This window comes from Cuculus canorus, chromosome 27 (genome assembly GCF_017976375.1).
Source record: "Cuculus canorus isolate bCucCan1 chromosome 27, bCucCan1.pri, whole genome shotgun sequence".
Classification (NCBI taxonomy): Eukaryota; Metazoa; Chordata; class Aves; order Cuculiformes; family Cuculidae; genus Cuculus; species Cuculus canorus.
Window position 1 is genome coordinate 3414418 of NC_071427.1, and position 17969 is coordinate 3432386.

General features: G+C 59.8%; 1 protein-coding gene across 1 annotated transcript; it reads left to right on the forward strand.

The window, feature by feature from the left end:
- The first annotated feature begins 2588 nt into the window (after window positions 1-2588).
- On the forward strand, window positions 2589-7698 carry C2CD4C (C2 calcium dependent domain containing 4C). The gene is made up of 2 exons (XM_054050004.1): window positions 2589-3230; window positions 4986-7698. The coding sequence occupies exon 2, from the start codon at window positions 5004-5006 to the stop codon at window positions 6261-6263; it is 1260 nt and encodes a 419-aa protein (XP_053905979.1). The 5' UTR covers window positions 2589-3230; window positions 4986-5003; the 3' UTR covers window positions 6264-7698.
- The last annotated feature ends 10271 nt before the right edge of the window (window positions 7699-17969 follow it).

The following is a 17969-nucleotide window of genomic DNA, read 5'->3' on the forward strand; positions in this document are numbered from 1 at the left end:
CCCCAGCCACACCCCAACCCCCACCAGCATCCCCAGTCCCACCAGTATCCCCAGTCCCACCAGTGTCCCCAGCCCCATGTCACCTGCCCCTGGTGCTGTGCCCAGACCCTGCCAGGCATCGCACGCCTCCAGCAGCCTCCAGCCCCGCACGAGGGACCCTCATCCGTTTTGCCCAGTCCTTATATAATCACCGGGTTGGAAAGGACCCACTGGATCGTTGAGTCCAACTATTCCTTGCCTGGAAGCCCTTGCCTGGATTCCCATCACGCTGCCTGGGGACGTGGCTCTGGAGCCCCAAGAGCTGCCCCTTCCTGGCATCCTGTGCTGCCAGGATCCATGGAAAGCCCTAGATGAGGGGCAGGCAGGCAAGGAAAGGGTTCCACGCTGCTGGGTGCTGGGCGAGGGCACAGAGCCTGTTTTGGAGGCCGTGAAAACCTTGTTTTCTTGCTGGCTTTGTGAATGTTTGTTCTCTGCCTGGTTCTGTTCCGGGTCTGGCAGCTCCTGTGGCTGCGGCGGTGACAGTGGCAGCAGCTGAGCCCTGGTCTCTAGCAGCCCTGGCTGTGCTCCCTGCCTGTCCTGCTGGGAAGGGATGTCCCAAGCCCAGCTCATGTCTCGGAGATGCCAAAGACACCAGTGGCTCCGCCAGCTCCTGCTGTGAGCGTGGGATCCCTCCTGCCTATCCTTTCACTGGGAACTGGACCTCAGCATCTCTGTCCAACCACTGCAGCTCTTCTTCTCTTCAAACTTACAAGCCCTGCTCGGAGCTGAGCCCTGACAAACTCAGCGCAGCCACCTCCGAGCCCCAGAGGCACAGCGGGCAGGAGCTGGCCCAGCTCCAGCACTCTTTGTTATCTCAAGGGAACTCAACCATTTCTGCACCTTGTTTACCAACGGTTGGGCGAGGTGAAGGAAAGGCAAACATCAGCCCTTTGTTTACCAGCCTCCTCTTCCCCGTGAGCCCTGAACTCCTCTCCTAGGCTTCATGGTTTCAAACTAAGGGAGGGGAGGTTTAGACTGGAGAGAAGGAAGAGGTTTTTTTTTACACAGGAGGGTGGTGAAACACAGGAAGCGGTTGCCCAGGGAGGCAGTGGAGGCTCCATCCCTGGAAACCCTCAAGGTCAGGTTGGATGGGGAGCTGAGCAACCTGATCTGCTTAAAGATGTCCCTGCTCTTGTAGGGGGGTGGGGTGGATTAAATGAGCTGTAAAGGTCCTTTCCAACCCAAAGCATTCTCTAATTCCATGATCTACCTTCTTTCCCTCCTGCAGGACCCAGGACTCAGCGCCCTGCAGCGAAGAGTGCAGGGTCTGGCCAGGATGCTGCTGCTCCCCTTCCCCACCACTGCCTCCGAGACATCGCTGCCCCGATCCCTGGTGTGTGTGGCTCCTGCTCCCCACACACCCAGTTTGAAGGATCTCAAAAGCTTTTCCCAAGTCTGCTCCTGTGCCAGCGAGGGCCCTGCTGCCAGCAAGGGGCTGCAGTTGACCTGAGCTGCTGTTCCCCACTGGGAACAGCCAAGAAAGTCTAAACCAGAGCACTCATCCTGCCAAGGAGCACCTGCTTGCTGCCGGGAGAGGTCTGGGCACAGCGGGAGAGGGGGGCATGGGGCAAACCTGGAGGTGCAGGGAGATGGGAGGACAACCCGCTTCCAGAGACAGAAGGGTTGTTCCACCAGACCTTCTCCGCTACCACATTTCCCAGGTGCTGGCAGAGCCGCCTGCTGGCCCTCCGTCTGGCTCCACAGAGCTGGCTGTGTCTTTTTATCAGCTTAGAATCAGGATGCGGAGAGAGACGAGATTTCTCACCTCTCGCACTTGCTGCCAGGCTGCAGCAGCCCCTGCGGAAGGAGCTCACTGTGCCAGGCTGTCATTCCTGGTCATTATTCCCAGCCTTGCTCTGCTGTGGGATGGTGATGCTGCCTTCCCTGTAGCCTGACAGCATCCACAGGGCAGCAGCCACAGAGGATGAGCTGCTGGTCCCATAGATTGTGCCACCAGGGAGGAAGAGCTACTGGTCCCCCAGTTTGTGTCACCAGGGATCAAGAGCCGCTGGTCCCATAGTTTGTGCCACCAGGGAGGAAGAGCCGCTGGTCCCATAGTTTGTGCCACCAGGGAGGAAGAGCCGCTGGTCCCCCAGTTTGTGCCACCAGGGATCAAGAGCCGCTGGTCCCATAGTTTGTGCCACCAGGGATCAAGAGCTGCTGGTCCCCCGGTTTGTGCCACCAGGGATCAAGAGCTGCTGGTCCACCAGTTTGTGCCCCTAGGGATGAAGAGCTGCTGGTCCCATAGTTTGTGCCACCAGGGAGGAAGAGCTGCTGGTCCCCCGGTTTGTGCCACCAGGGAGGAAGAGCTGCTGGTCCCATAGTTTGTGCCACCAGGGATCAAGAGCTGCTGGTCCCCCGGTTTGTGCCACCAGGGAGCAACATCTGCCGGTCCCCCATTTGTGCCACCAGGGAGGAACAGCCACTGGTCCCCCATTTGTGGCTCCAGGGAGGAACATCTGGTCCCCTCTTTATCCTGCTCCGTGCATCCCCGTCCCCAAGGCTATAAACCCACGCAGTGCCAGGGTTGCTCACCTTGGTCTGAGAGTCTCGTGCCTCCCTCCCGGCACCGGGGCCTGCACTGATGCTCCGGATCCTCTTGATGTTTTGCCCTGGTGCTCCCAGCATCTCTTGGGCCGTATCCTGTCCCAGCGCTGTCCTGCCAGGAGCAGGTGAGCTGTGTGACATCTGCCACCGCCTCCTCCCTCTCCTCCAGCCACGATATCGAACCACTTCATGCACTCAACGGGTCCTCGAGCTCCAAGCCGCCTTGGAGTGCTGTTGGCTTTGTTCAGCGCTTTGATGAGCTCAAGAGCTCAGAGGGGAGAGCGGGATGCACCCGGGGTGGCGGGGGGACACCGGTTTCATCCTGCCATCCTCAGCCTCCGATCTCCCTTAGGATGGGGGGCTTTTGGGGGACCCAGTTGGCTCTGCTCCCCGCTGCCGGCTCAGGGATGCTGCGCTCCCGGTGCCATCCCAGCCTCTCGCGGGTCCCTCCGGGTGTCCCGGCTCCCCGTTATCCCCCCGAGCATCAGCACCCCGGGGCGGGGAAATGCGGGGGCGCGGCGCTCGGAGGATTACGGCGGCGGCGGGGAAGGAGCGGAGCTGCCGCCCTATAAAAGCGGCGCCCGCCCCACCCGGGCTGCGGCGGCGGCGGCTCCGCTCCGGCTGCGGCGGCTCCGGTGGCTCCGGTTCGTCCCGTCGCGGCTCCTCCCGCCCCGTTTCCTTCCTTTCCTCCCATCCCCAGCTTCCGTCCCGTTCTCCGCTCCCACCCCATCCCGCCCCGTTCCATCCCGTTCTTCGCTCCCGTCCCGTTCTCCGCTCCTGTCCCCTCCCGTCCCTTTCCATCCCATTCTCCTCTCCCGTCCTCCGCTCCCTTCTCCTCCCGTCCCGTCCCTTCTCCTCCCATCCCGTCCCGTCCCGTCCTCCGCTCCGTTCTCCTCCCGTCCTCCGCTCCGTTCTCCTCCCGTCCTCCGCTCCGTTCTCCTCCCGTCCTCCGCTCCGTTCTCCTCCCGTCCCGTCCCGTTCTCCGCTCCCCTCTCCTCCCGTCCCGTTCTCCGCTCCGATCCCGTCCCTCGGGTCCCGGTCCCTCCGCGCTGGCAGATCCTCGCGTCCCTCAGTGCAACTCTTTTCCTCCCACCCTGCTCCCCGTGTCCCTCGGCGAGGCCACTTCCCTCTCATTCTTTTCTCCATCCCCTCTCCCATCCCGGTCCCCTGTTCCACAGCGCGGCCAGTTTTCTCCCATCCTTGTTCCGCAGCGCAACCTGTTCGTTCCCATCCCCGTCCCCTTGTCCCTGGGCTGACGGATCCCTGTGTGACCGGTTTCCTCCCATCCTTGTCCCCATCTCCCCTAGGTTGGTGGATCCCCACATCCCTTTGCGCAACCGGTTCCCTCCCATCCTTGTCTCCTTGTCCCACAGTGCAGCCGGTTCCTCCCATCCTTGTCCCCATCTCCCCTGGGTTGGTGGATCCCCATGTTCCTCAGCGCAACCGGTTCCCTTCCATCCTCGTCCCCATCCCCCTGGGTTGGTGGATCCTCACATCCCTTGACGCAACTGGTTTCCTCTCATCCTTGCCCCCATCCCCCATGGGCTGGTGGATCCCTATGTCCCTCAGCATAACCGGTTCCCTCCCATCCTTGTCTCCTTGTCCCACAGTGCAGCTGGTTCCTCCCGTCCTTGTCCCTGGGCTGGCGGATCCCTGTGTGACCAGTTTCCTCCCATCCTTGTCTCCATCTCCCCTGGGCTGGTGGATCCCCATATTCCTCAGCGCAACCGGTTCCCTCCCATCCTGGTCCCTGTCCCCCTGGGCTGATGGATCCCCACATCCCTTGGCACAACTGGTTTCCTCCCATCCTTGCCCCCATTCCCCATGGGTTGGTGGATCCCAATGTCCCTTAGTGCAACCGGTTCCCTCCCATCCTTGTCTCCTTGTCCCGCAGTGCAGCCGGCTTCCTCCCATCCTTGTCCCCATCTCTCCTGGGCTGGTGGATCCCCATATTCCTCAGGGCAACCGGTTCCCTTCTATCCTTGTCTCCATCCCCCTAGGTTGGTGGATCCCCACATCCCTTGGCGCAACTGGTTTCCTCCCATCCTTGCCCCCATCCCCCATGGGCTGGTGGATCCCAATGTCCCTTAGTGCAACCGGTTCCCTCCCATCCTTGCCTCCTTGTCCCACAGTGAAGCCAGTTTCCTCCCATCCTTGTCCCTGGGCTGGCAGATCCCTGTGTGACCGGTTTCCTCCCATCCTTGTCCCCATCTCCCCTGGGTTGGTGGATCCCCATGTTCCTCAGCACAACCGGTTCCCTCCCATCCTTGTCCCTGTCCCCCTGGGCTGGCCAGTCCCCATGTCCCGGTGCCACTGTTCACACTGCAGCCTGACAGCCCCGGTGAGTCCCTGCCATTGCCCGGTCCTCGGTGACATTGTTGTCCCTCGGTCTCTTCCAGCCCCGCACTGGTGTCACCATGTGGCTCCTGGAGCGGCTGCGTGGCGTGGCAGAGAACGGTGGCTCCCGGGCTGCGGGGACGGAGGAGTCCCCGCGGGGGTCTCGCTACAGCAACGTCCTCACCCCAGACAAGATCCCCGACTTCTTCATCCCACCCAAGCTGAGCGCAGCACCTGCAGAGGCTGAGGGTCCCGAGACCCCCGCAACCCCCACGCTGGGTCCCTCGGCCTCGGAGCAGGACCTGGCTGGGCGCAAAGCTCCCCGCAGCCCCCGTCCATCCAGCCGATCCCGGGCGCGGGCAGCCAGCCGGCACATCATCCAGATCGAGAGCGCCGAGGACTGGACGGCTGAGGGTGGCTTTGGCACCAACGCAGACCCGCAGGCGCAGACGGCCATGTCCCTACCCTACGTGCCCAAAGCTCAAACCTCCTATGGCTTCGCCACGCTGGTGGAGAGCCCCCACACGCGACGCAAAGAGTCGCTCTTCCACAGCGAGCACAGCAGCCTCTGCCCCTCGCCGGCCACCTCGCCCAGCGCCCAGCGCCGAGGGAAGCTCAACGGTGAGAGCAGACCCCGGACGCCCGTTGACTTGGGCGCAGCCCTCATGCATCCCGGCCGCTACTTCAGCGGCGGCGAGAGCGACACGTGCTCCTCGGCTGAGTCCTCGCCCTTCGGCTCGCCGCTGCTCTCCCGCTCCGTCTCCCTGTTGAAGATCTTCAGCCAGGAGAGCCAGTCCAAGGTCATCAAGCTCAAGCAGTCGGTAGCTCGCAACAGCTCGCTCTCCACCGACGACAGCTCGGCTGACACCAGCCCCAGCGCTCAGCGTCGCTCCCGGAGTGCTCCAGCCGGGGGACACCCCCCCAGCGCCCTACTGCCCCTGGACCTGCCCACCGGCCGCCACCGGGAGCACAGCCTACGGCTCAGCCGGGGTGGAAACCTGCGCTTGGCCGCCGAGTACGACCCTTCCAACGCGCGGCTGCGCGTGCGGCTCATCTCCGCTGAGGACCTCTATGATGTCCTCGTTGACCCGCGCAGCATCAACTGCTGCGTCTCGCTGTGCCTCAATCCCGGGAAGCTGCAGAAGCAGCGCAGCACCATCGTCAAGAACAGCCGCAACCCTGTCTTCAACGAGGACTTCTTCTTTGACGGGCTGGGCCTCGGCCATGCCAGGAAGATGTCCCTGAAGCTCAAGGTGGTCAACAAGGGCAGCAGCCTTAAGCGGGACACGCTGCTGGGGGAGAAGGAGCTGCCACTCACCACCCTCCTGTCCTGCCTGTAGGGCTGGGGGGATGTGGGGATGGTGGTCCTGTCCCCCAGCCTCGCTGCAGGAGGGTTTGGAAGGGCCCTTTGGAGGAGGGATGGGGCCCTGGTGGAGCGTGGGGGTCTCCAGGGTCGGTGCTGCCGTGGGGCTCTGCCCGCATCAGCCCTACTCTGGTGGGACAGGCAGGGCTGGCAGCTGCCCCTCTGCGCTCCCTCCCTGCTCCCTCCTGGGGCTGTGTCTCCTGGAGAGCAGGGAGCCAGCGGGAAGGATGGATGTCACCTACTGGGCTCTTCCCTCCCTGGTGCCTGTGGTCTCCAGCATGAAGGTTGGAGGTGGGTAGATCTCCGGAGCGTACTTACTGCCACCTCTCTAAGTCCCAGATGCTGGAGTTGGGTGGTGGCATCGATCTCAGCTTTAATTCAAAAGACAAGTTTCCAGTGTTGGAAACTGCAGAAAAAATACTGCAGAAGCGATCCAAGAGTGGGCTGAGGCAGATGACCCCGGGAGATGAGTCAGGTTTGTGGGTTTTTGGCCTTTCTGGACACTTCTCAGCCCTGCGGCACTGCAAGTCGGCTTGGTCTGACACCCGCAGCCTCCTGGGGCTCCCCCCTCTGCCCACCCCAGCAGTGTCCCCGCTGCTGATCTCCTGCAGGAAACTCCTCTCCGAGCCTTAGAGGCTTTGGATTTACCCAAATCCAGGAGCTGCTCATGCCCATCCCCTGCCCGCGGGAGGGAGATGCCATGGGGGGGTCCTGGCACCCCTCGCCCTGGGCACACGGATGCTCCTGGCCTCTGTCCCAGTGATGTGTTTGCACTCCTTGAGTGCTGGTGGCCTGGCTGGCACTGGGGATGTCCCTAGGGCACGGAGACAGGCTCCTGTCCCCTCTGCCCCGCTGTCACCTTCCAGGGCTCGAGGGCTTGTGAGCAGCTGCACCCACCGGCTGGGACGGATGAGTCCTACGAGGACTCACAAAACCCATCGAGACTCTTCTCCCTGAAGAGGCTGCGCCGGCTCTGCCTTTTCCCTTTAGGAGCAGGGTGCTCCCATCCATCCCTGCTGTCCCAGTTGACCGACTCGGAGGCGCTGGGAGCTGGGGAAATGCCAACCAGGGCATTTCTGCCGATGGATTAAAGCAGACTCCTTGTTGTTGCTTGGTGTGGTGTTCCCCATGGCATCGGGCTCTGCATGTTGCTGCGGAAAGGAGCCGGATTCGCAGCGCTCCTCTCTTTGCCTTTTGCAGCACGCGTGGACACACGCGCACACACGTGTCCCTCTGTGTTAACCTCTGTCGGTGGCAGTTGATGTTCCTTCCTTGTCCTTTGCAGCAGATGGCAGATCTCAGTGTTGGCTATTTATATCCGAGGCTGATCTTTTCCCGGTGTGTTTTTACTTCTGTCTGTAAATACGTTTCAGGTACCCGAGGCATGGTTTCGATAGCGCCGTGTTTGCATGTCGGGGCGGGGTGGGGGTGGGGGGGATTTGTGGTGATCGTGGCTGTTTTTGTTGAGCTTGTGGCTGAAAACAAAATCGTGCAGGATGTAAGGAGTAGACACATTCCTCCTTCGTGGGAGGATTTCTCACCTGAGGCTTCCCACTGCTCCCAACAAGGGTGATGCTCCCAACAAGGGTGATGCTCCCAACAAGGGTGATGCTCCCGGCCCCGCTCTGAATGCCATGGCTCACCGTGGGGGTTCTGGGGAGGGTGGGATGAGGAGAGAGGCCACATCCTTGGGCTGGTGGCAAATATCCTGCTTCTGGGTAGATCCAGGGTGGGATGAGAACAATGCCTGGCTGGCTGCTGCCTGACAACACCTTGCACCCTTGGCCAGGGATGCTGCGGTTCCCCCTCCATCCAGGGATGCCGCGGTCTCCAGGATGCTTCCATCCAGGATGTCACAGTCCCCAGAGATGCTGTGGGCACCCCCCCAGGGATGCCACAGTGTCCAGGATGCTTCCATCCAGGATGCTGCGGTCCCCAGGGATGCTGTGGGCCCCTCCCAGGGATGCCACAGTGTCCAGGATGCTTCCATCCAGGATGCTGCGGTCCCCAGAGATGCTGTGGGCACCCCCCCAGGGATGCCACAGTGTCCAGGATGCTTCCATCCAGGATGCTGTGGTCCCCAGGGATGCTGTGGGCACCCCCCCAGGGATGCCACAGTCTCCAGGATGCTTCCATCCAGGATGCTGTGGTCCCCAGGGAGGCTGTGGTCCCCACGGATGCTGCGGTCCCCACGGATGCTGCACCTGTAAAGGGCTGGTGGGACCCAGACATTGTTGGAGATGATGGGGGAGACCCAGCAGGCTGTGAGAGGAGGGAGAAGAGGAGTTGGGTAAAAAGATTTTGGTGCTCTATGAGAAATTGGGGGGTGAGGGGGTGAAGCATCTCCCATAGCGAAGCTGTGTGCCTTTGGATTTGGGGAGGGGGGATGCTGAGAGAAGGGCACTGGGGTACTCCTTGGGTTGGGGCTGGCCCTGGTGGGGATCCAAGGACCTGGGGGCTTGTGCTGTCCCCCCTGCCTGTCCCAGAGCTGCTTTGCTGGATTTAAGTGACGTGTGGCTGCCCCGCTCCTGTGATGGGTGGGAGGGCAGCGTGGGAGCTGGGACTGTGGCCTGGCTGGGTCTTTCCTCTCTTCTAGCTCTTTTTTTTTACTGTTCCTGCTTTGATATTTGTGTGGCTGGATTTAATGATGCGTTTTTGGAGTGAAAAAAAAAAATTAATAATAATAATAATATATTAATACCTGAATGGAATGTTTGTTTACAGATGACTTTCCCTTTTTAGTGCAATAAAGTCATTTCTAAAACAGATGCAGGTGATGCTCCAGCTCCTTGGTTTTCCCTGAGATGTTCCCTTTGCTTTTCGTCGCCGTGGCTGCAGCATCTCCCCAGCTCCGTTATCTTCCCTGCCGGCTCCCTGTGCCGTGGAGGGGTGGGACAGCAGAGCTGGGACTCTGGGACAGGGTCATAAAGCAGCGACTGCTCTTCTGGATGCTCCATTCCAAGACTTGCAGGGGCTCGAAGCGTTTCGGAAGCTTTTCCTTGGGGCTGCCAACCAGCCATGGGGTGAGGTGGGAGCAAATCTCTTGAAGGGGACCGTGGGGAAAGGGGCTGTTCCTGCTTGGGAGTGGACCCATGGCCATCCCAACCGGGGCAGAGCTGAGCCAGGGCATTGCCTGAGTGGAGAAGGGGCTGTGGGGATGGAGACCCCTTTCCAATACTCCTGAGGGAGTCCTTCCTCCTCCTCTTCGCCAGCTTCCCCCAGCCTGGCCCCTGTTCTTCTCCTCGGCAGCGCTGGTGATTAAGGATATGACGATGTTTTTGTGCTCCCCGTCAGCAGCGGGCACAGCGTGGGCTGCAGCGCTGCCCTCACGGGGGGCTCTGAGCCCCCTTCAGCGGCTTCCGTGGGGCACGGCTGAGCTCCGACCCTTTGGCAGCGCGGAGGTGGAAGCCCTCCCAGATGCTTTCCCAGCATCGCAGCCCTTTTCCCCTTCTAACACCAGCCCTTTCAGGCTGGCTCCTGCCCAGCGGCGATGATCCGTTCTGGCAGTGTTTTGGTGTGAAAACAAACCCCACGGTTTCTGCCCAGCTGTGGCCCCTCCGCGATGCTGCCGGATGTGTCTCTGCAGCGTGAGCGATGCGGGTGTTGGATGAGCTGCTCTCAGGGCATCCCTTGGACCATTTCCCTCCCTTACCCAGCTGTCGGATCCATTGTTCAGTTAATTACCTGGTTGGGTTTTATATATTTTTTTCCCTTTTTTTCTCCCCACTTTCCATTTCCAAATCTGCTTTTAACCAGACGCCGCTGAAGAAAAGGGGGGGGAGGTTTGTCTGCTACCTAAATGCCATTTTTCTAATTTCCACCATTCTATTAATTTGTCATTTTGGGAAGAAATCAAGGCTGGGAGCACTAAACAGATCCTCCCTCTCTCCTCCTGCCCCCACAGGGGAAGGGAAAGCAGCCTGGCGAGAGCTTGGCAGGTGCCAATAATGTAAGGATTGCTTTTTCTAGAGGTGTAAAGCTGGAGCAGTTAGCAATAAAATGAGGCTGATTAAGTTAGGGTGAACGAGAGTGGATGGGGTCAGCCTGAATACACGAAAAAAATCCCTGGAAAGTGTTCAACATTCAAATACTGGAAGCAGGCAAAGGGGTGGAGAGGAGCGGCTGTGGGGGAAGATTTAGCTCTGAATTTGTAATCGAGCCATTGTGGGAAGGAAATGTGGTTGCTTCTCCGGACCTTCTTTGCACCTCAAATCCTGGGTTTGGTTTTGGGTACCTCCCAGCAAGGACATTGAGGGGCTGGAGAGCATCCAGAGAAGGGGAAGGGGCTGGAGAACAGGGGTTATGAGGAGCAGCTGGAGGACCTGGAGAAAAGGAGGTTGAGGGGAGACCCCATCACTGTCTACGACAGCTTGAAAGGAGGTTTTAGTGAGGTGGGTGCTGAGCTCTTCTCCAAAGTCATAAGCAGTGGGATGAGAAGGAATGCCTCAAGTTACGCCACCGGAGGTTTAGGTTGGATATTAGGAAAAATTACTTCATGGAAAGGGTTCTCAGGCAATGGCAAAGGCTGCGCAGGGAGGTGGTGGAGTCCCAATCCCTGGAGGGGTTGAAAAGATGAGGAAATGAGGTGCTCAGGAGTGGTTCAGTAGTGGACAGTATGGTTGGACTCAATGACCTCAAAGCTCTTTTCCAACCAACCAATTCTATGACCGGAGAGGGTTGGGATCCGGTTGGGATGAGGTTCAGAACTGGAAGCTGCTGGGGTGGAAAAGCAGAGGATGCGTCCCCCTCTCCACAAAGCAGCCCCTCGGGGTGGAGGATGCCCAGATGAAGCCCCACCACTGGATGCTGCCAGGAACCCAAGGGTGGTTCTGCCCATCACCGGTGATGCCCGTGTTGAGGGATGCTTGAGATTTCCCCTGCACGGGGGATTCTCTGGCCAGGGGTCCCCACACTGACACAGCCACGTGTGGGTTGTGCTGGGACACACGTCTGGGCAGAATGATCCATGCAGGAAACTGAGGCAGAGAGGGGAGAGGGTTGGATGCGGAGGCGTCGGTGGCAGCTGCTGCCTCTGTTAACCTTATCTCCATAGCAAGATTCACCTGGGCAGATGCACACACAGACCTTGGCTATTTTTAGTCCTGTGTTCCCTCAACGCAAGGGCTCAACTTCTGAGAAAATTGCCTGGAGCTTATTTAGCTGCGTGCGTGGTGGCTGGCGAGGGAGGGAGAGGGCAAATCGGGGGCTCCATCTCAGATGGGGCATGTGGTGAGGCTGGGACTCCCCAGGGAGGGTTTCCCAGGGAGGAAACCAACATTGCTGTCTGCAGAGAAGGACACCCTATCCCTTCCCCACCCTCTAGCCGGGCAGGGGGGGTCTGAGTTTGCAGCATTGTTGCCAGAAGATGCTCAGGGGCTGGGGCTGGAACGGCTTTTGGCTGAGTGGGGCAGCAACGGCTGGTTGTTGACTCCAAATTTTCAGGTCTAGGGGAGCCCTAAGTGACCCCCCGGGCAGCTTCATCCCCCACCCTGGGCCATGCCCCCCCCCAACTCCCCGCACCTGACTCAGCTGCTGTTTTACCATTTTGGTCAGAAAAAGCATCTCCCCGTTGCCTGGCAACGCCGCCTGGTCCAGCGGCGGGGGCAGAGCTGGGGGGGGGGCTCTCTCCTACCCGCATCCCCAGCTGTGCCGGTGCCAGGGGGCTGCTCGGTGCCGGAGGTGGGCATGACACATGCGAAGCCACCGCAGAGTTTCCTGGGGTCTATGCCGTGGATTTTAGGGGGGCTGTGAGCACCCCGTGCGCTCCAGGCTCTGTGCTGAGGTGTGAAACTGCTGCCCACCACGGGCTCCCCGCCGGTGAGGATGACTTTGGTGGTTCCCCTAGGATGTGGTTGCCCACGCTAGTGAACAAGCAAGCGCATCCAGCCATCGGATGGCACAGGAAAACCTCCAAGAGGAGAAAAAAACCCCACTTTCCTCCTGGGATGAGAGCCCTGCAACCATCGCTGCCCTGCAGAGGAGTGACAGTGCTGCAAAGCACACGAGAGCCACAGGTTTGGCAGCAGCTGCTCTTGCAAGACCCCAATTCCTGGGAAAGATATGCAGGCAGCCCCTCCTCCCTTCCTGGACACGATCTGGACCTTGGATGGTGAATCAACGTTGTGCCCATCACCGACCAGGCAGGGTCCTCTGCTGAGGTCCTGCTCCGGTCCAGCTGGGTACCAGCTCTGGGCATCCAGGGATGGCTGGTAGGATGCTCTGCATGCCGGAATGGGATTGCAGCAGGGAAGCAGTGAGCGTGGCCTGGGCAGCCCTGGCTGCAGGCGAGCATCAGCCTCCCCCGGCACGCACACTCTTTTACTTTATTGCAAGCATTTGTCTTCCATGGCAGCATGTCGGGTTTAAAGCAGAGAGGAGAGACTCCCACTGTTACTGGGAGGAAAACAGAACTTAATTGAATCCCACAATCCCTTGTAGTCACATCAGGCGAAAGACAAAGCCAGAGGAGAGCGATTCCCCCGCTCTGTGCTCCTGCATTCCGGGCTGGGTGCTGGTTGTGCCATGCTGGATGACGGTCCCTGCTTCCCTAGGGGACACGGATCCCCTGGGCTGGAGGGGTCAGTGAGAAGCAGGGATGTCCTGAGGCTCCTTGTCAACCCTGCGGCGCTCGGAGGTTCATTAAAAGCCAACACTGTGGAAGCAGCAGCCTCCAGGGTATCCCCAGGGCAAGGATGTCACTGCCAGCCTCGGGGCGCGCGTTTGGTGTAATTTCGTTTTCCATCTGAGCTTTGCTCTTTTACTTTGAGGCTGGCAATCCAACAAGGACCTGGAGCCGGGGGCCAGATCCTGCCTCCGTAGCCAGGGAAAGGAAGCGCTGCTTTGGAGTTCTCCCTCCCCATCTCGTCTGGAAGAGGAGAAATTAATGCAAGCCATGGGCTTGGCTCAGCCTTTGGGGCCGGGGTGGGCGTTCGGAGCATGTGGGAGTGCGCGGATACAGGGATGAAGGGCAAGGGAAGAGGATGCTTTGCAGGCTGAGGGATCTCTCCCTGCCTCTCCTCTCTGTCTCCAGTGACCTGCTCGTCGCTCGCTGCTTGCTACAGGTTTAAATGCCGCCTTCAAACTGTTTGCAAAATGTCCAAAGCATCAAATAGGCCCAGGTGGGAGGGGAGGGAAAGAAAAAAAATATGGCATAAACAAAGCAGACAGGAGGATTTGTTAAACGCCGGCAGCTGCTGGCAAGCGCTTTAATATCAGTGCAGCCGGGTGCCAATCGATCCGGCATTTGGGGCTGTGGGCTGGCACTCGTGCTCCCGGCTCCGGTGCAACGGGGGGGGGGGCTCTGGCTGAGCCTGGAACGGCTGCACGGCACGAGGGTCCCACCACGATGGGGACACCTGGCCAGAGCCGGGGTCCTGAGATGGCAAAAAGCTCTGCTTCTCCCTCTGCTTCCCCACCAGGACCCCAAAACCCCAAGCAAGGGGATGCATCTTGATCTTCCTCCATCAGAGAGGGTTGGTGGTAGCCCCATGGCCACCAGGGCTACCACCCCTGCCTGCTCCGGGGGTGTTTGTCTTGGTGAGGGATGACGGGTATGGGGCATAAGCTGAGTGTGGGGTCATATCTGCCATCGCCGAGACTGCCTGGAGGATACAGCGCCCGGAGATCGCGCTGGACGCGCCGCAGGGAGCTCGTCTGGCATTGCCATGGTAATGGAGATGACAGCCCGCTGCCAGGAGGAGAACAGCGAGGGCAGGGAGCTCCGGAAAGCTGAGCTCGCCGGGGAGATGCCACCAGCCACGCTGGAGCCCCAGCACCCATCACTCTGACAACCCCTACCTGAGCCCTTTGATCGCCTGCACGGCAGTGAGGGTGTCCTTGCTGAGACTACAAAGCCCTCAGCATCCCCCACACCTGCAACAAAGCCAGAGGTTACGCTGGGCAGCACATCAAAATATATATTCCAAGCCTCGCCTCTCGCTGCTGCCAGGTTATAATTAATTCCTATTTGCGGCTCAGTCCAATTTTCCTCGCGCAGCTCCCAATTCAATCCAATTGCCGTATGAGATTTCTGTAATCACTAATCTTATCAAGCACATCAGTGTGAGGTAAGAACACTGCAATTAGCAGGAGCGAGAGCAGCAGGTGAACTGCTGCTTAGCGAGTATTTATTTCACCTGGGCCAGGGAAGGATGCGTGCCTGGGCCAGTGCTTGCTGGGGTGGTTCCTTGCCCACCCTGTGGAATTGGGGGGGGTTGGGATGATGCTCAGGGGGTTGGGATGAAGCTCTGGTGTTGCTGGAGCTGCTGAGCACCAGCAGTTAATGGGAGCTCCGTAGGCAGCGGAGCTTCTGCTGGAAAGGGGGTTCACCTCTTCCAGCCCCCCATCCTTAGAGTGGAACCTGGAGAGGATGCTGGTAAAGCGTCCTTAAACGGCACTGACTGCGTCTCTGCTTGTCACTGGGGTGGGAGACAGAGCATCAGCCTTAATCCTGTGTCTCCTGCTTCCTCTCCCTGTTATTCCCAGAGCCCCTCGCTGAGCAGATCGGAGATTTGGGTTTTAAGGACAGGGGGAAGCTGATGGCATCCCAACCGCCAGCAAAGCATCACCCTCTTCTTGGCAGCTCCTCTTCTTCACGGCCACGGGGGAGGCAATTCCTGCTCCCCATCCTGGTCCAGGCAGCAGATGAAGGACCCACTGGTGGGAGACAAGCTCAGCATCCCACCCAGTCTGAGCCCCGAGAGGAGCTGTGCAGGGGATACCCCATCCCCCAAACCCTCGCTCAGTGGGCTCAGACAAGCAGGAGATCCTGCTCGAAGCTGCTGCTCGGGGGACTGACGCGCTTTTTTGCGGCCAATCTGTTCCCCTCCCACCACCGCTGGCTGCCTGCCCGCAGCGTCTCCTGGCAGAGGCGTCGGGGTGGTGGGAGCAGGTCTGGCCCCTGGGCCAATTCCCCCCTCCTCCAGGTGCTGCGGAGCCAGGCTGGGCTGAGCAGGCAGCTCCCTGCCAGTCCTTGGTGACAGCAGGGTCACCGCTTGCGCTGGCAAACCCCAGGGCCAGCCGAGCCTGCGGAGCGACAACGGATGGAGAAGCCATCAGCCACCCCTGGATCCTCCTCCTGATCAGACAGGTGATGTTCAACTGGGATGGATGGAGTTCATGGGGCTCTGCTTGTTTGGGAGGGGCCAAATTGCCTGCTCAAAAGGGGCCAAATTACCTGTGTTTTTTGCACACCCTGGTGGGGATCCACGTGCTTCAGGCGCCACCGATGCTGAGCATCCCCAGGGTGCTGCGGGGAGGTGGCTCAGCCTACCCCAAACTTCACCTCACCAGCACCAAGAGAGCATCGCCGCGCCGCTTGCCGCGCATGCCGGTGCCCCCCCCATGAATGGCACATGGTGGGGGGCGGTGAGGTCTCCACCCTCGGCGCAGCTGTAGCGTCCGTAGGGTGGTGTTGCACGGGTACCTACTAAAATCTCTCGCTTCGCCACCCCCAGCCGTCTGTCGCTGCTGACACTCAGCGACAGGAATAAACTCCAACACCTACCATATGCTTTGCTACTTCTGCTGCCTGCGCTCACTTGTTGCTATATATTTCCAACGCCGGGGCTGCCTCCATGCGGGGTGGCTGGGGGGGGTGGGGGGCAAATACCCCGGCGGCGGAGAGATGGGTTGTGGGATGGTGCCTCGGGGATGCTTGGAGGTTCTGGCATCCCTGTGGCTGAAGATAGTACCAGGATTCAGCCCTTTGGTGGGCTCAGCCCTGCCCTCTTGGGGATCTCTGCTCCCCAGTTCTTCAGACATGGAACAAACTCTGGGGCACTGCTGGCTGCAGGTGGTAGAAAAGTGGAATGGGTTGGGTTGGAAGGGATTGTAAAGATGATCCAATTCCACCCCCTGCCACGGGCAGGGACATCTCCCACTGAATCCGGTTGCTCCAAGCCCAATCCAACCTGGCCTTGAACCCCTCCAGGGATGGGGCAGCCACCACTGCTCTGAGCAACCTGCGCTTTCCCACCCTCACTGCAAAGAATTTCTTCCTAACGTCTACTCTAAATCTTCCTCCTTCCAATTTAAAGCCGCATTGTGCTGTGCTGGTGGCTTGGGTTCTGGTGGGGTAGGCTGGTCCTATGCTGCAAGGGGGCTCAGCACGGTGGTGATGCAGCCCCTCAGCAGCAGGATTTGGCCTCTGGGTGCTCTGCTGCGGGCGCTGCGTGTCTGGCTCACGCCTCGCAGCGCACAAACCAGGCACCTGCCTGGGTCCCGTGGCCCCAAATGGTGTCATCCAACCTTGGAGGTGGGTGCAGCACCCGGAGCTGCGTGTTCTTGGCTGGGAGTGGGGTGCCAGCAGTGCGGGCTGTCCCGCAAGCCCTTCACTGGGATGGGGATATAACCAGGATGAGGGCTGGAGCACCTCTGCTACGAGGACAGGCTGAGAGAGGTGGGGTTGTTCAGCCTGGAGAAGAGAAGGCTCTGGGGAGAACTTAGAGCAGCTTCCAGGGCTGAACGGGTAGACTTTAGGAAGACATTCTTCATGATGAGGGTGGGGAGGCACTGGAACAGGTTGCCCAGAGCAGTGGTGGCTGCCCCATCCCTGGAGGGGTTCCAGGCCAGGTTGGATGGGGCTTGGAGCCCCTGATCCAGCGGGAGGTGTCCCTGCCCATGGCAGGGGGTGGAACTGGATGGGCTTGGAGGTCCCTTCCAACCCAACCCATTCCATGACTCTATGATGGTTTGAGTCCCTGCTGGTAGGAGCCACCTCCGCAAATCTATCCTGAGGGGAAAACCATGGAGAACGGTGCAGTGAACAGCTGTCGCCGTGTCCCTCTGGCTGTGGGAGCTGGAGGTCCCATGCATGGATGGTCACGGCGCTGCCCTGGCAGGGGGGAGATTTCATCTCAGTATAAATACACTGAGCAGAGCTGGATTCTCCCCTCCCCTCCGAGCCGCTCCGTATATTTAACGATCCTCACAGCTGGGAAAATTCATCTTGCTTCAACAGTGGATGCATCTCGGCGCATCCTTCAGCCGCCGGAGCTGATGATGCCATGAGCAACACAAAGACCTTTATGGTGGAGTTGGGCTGAGCTCAGCCTGCACCCATCCTCTCACCTAATCCCGTCATCACCCCCCCACGATGGGGAGGTCCCAGGAAGGGACCCCCCCAGGGCCAGGCAGGGTGGTGGGGACATCTGGGTGGGCGAGCAGAGCCGAGCATCGTCTGCCTGCTTCCCCGTGGCATCCCGCGCGTCGTTTTAATTGCACCATGCAGCTTTGATTCCTGGTTTTAATTGCAGCCTAACGAGGCCGGGGCAGCAGGAAAGGAAAACATCAAGCTTCGGGGAAACAAATCGGGAAAGAAAAGAACATTTAGTGGTGACTAAGAGGTCCGTGGCTCGGCGCGTGTGTTTGCCTGCCACAGCGCGGGACGTTGCCAGCACAAGGAGGAGAGGGGATTTCTTCTATGTGCTTGGCAAAATGCACAGCGTGGCAGGGGGAGAGCAGATTTTTTTTTCCTGTGCTGTTTGGGGGTTATTTTTAACCTTCACTGTGCAAAACCTGCCCTTCCACCCGATAAACAAAGTGGATTTTGCCTGCTCGCACAGGCAGGGTTGGAGCTACATCGTTTACCGGTGGCAGATGGACCAATTTGCCCAGGGAAGCGGTTGAATCCCCATCCCTGGAGGGATTTAAAAGAAGGTGCTCAGAGGTGGTTTAGTAGCCG

What these genes read in the sequence shown, in the direction of transcription:
- C2CD4C (XM_054050004.1), top strand. Translation starts at nt 5,004, where the DNA reads ATGTGGCTCCTGGAGCGGCTGCGTGGCGTGGCAGAGAACGGTGGCTCC.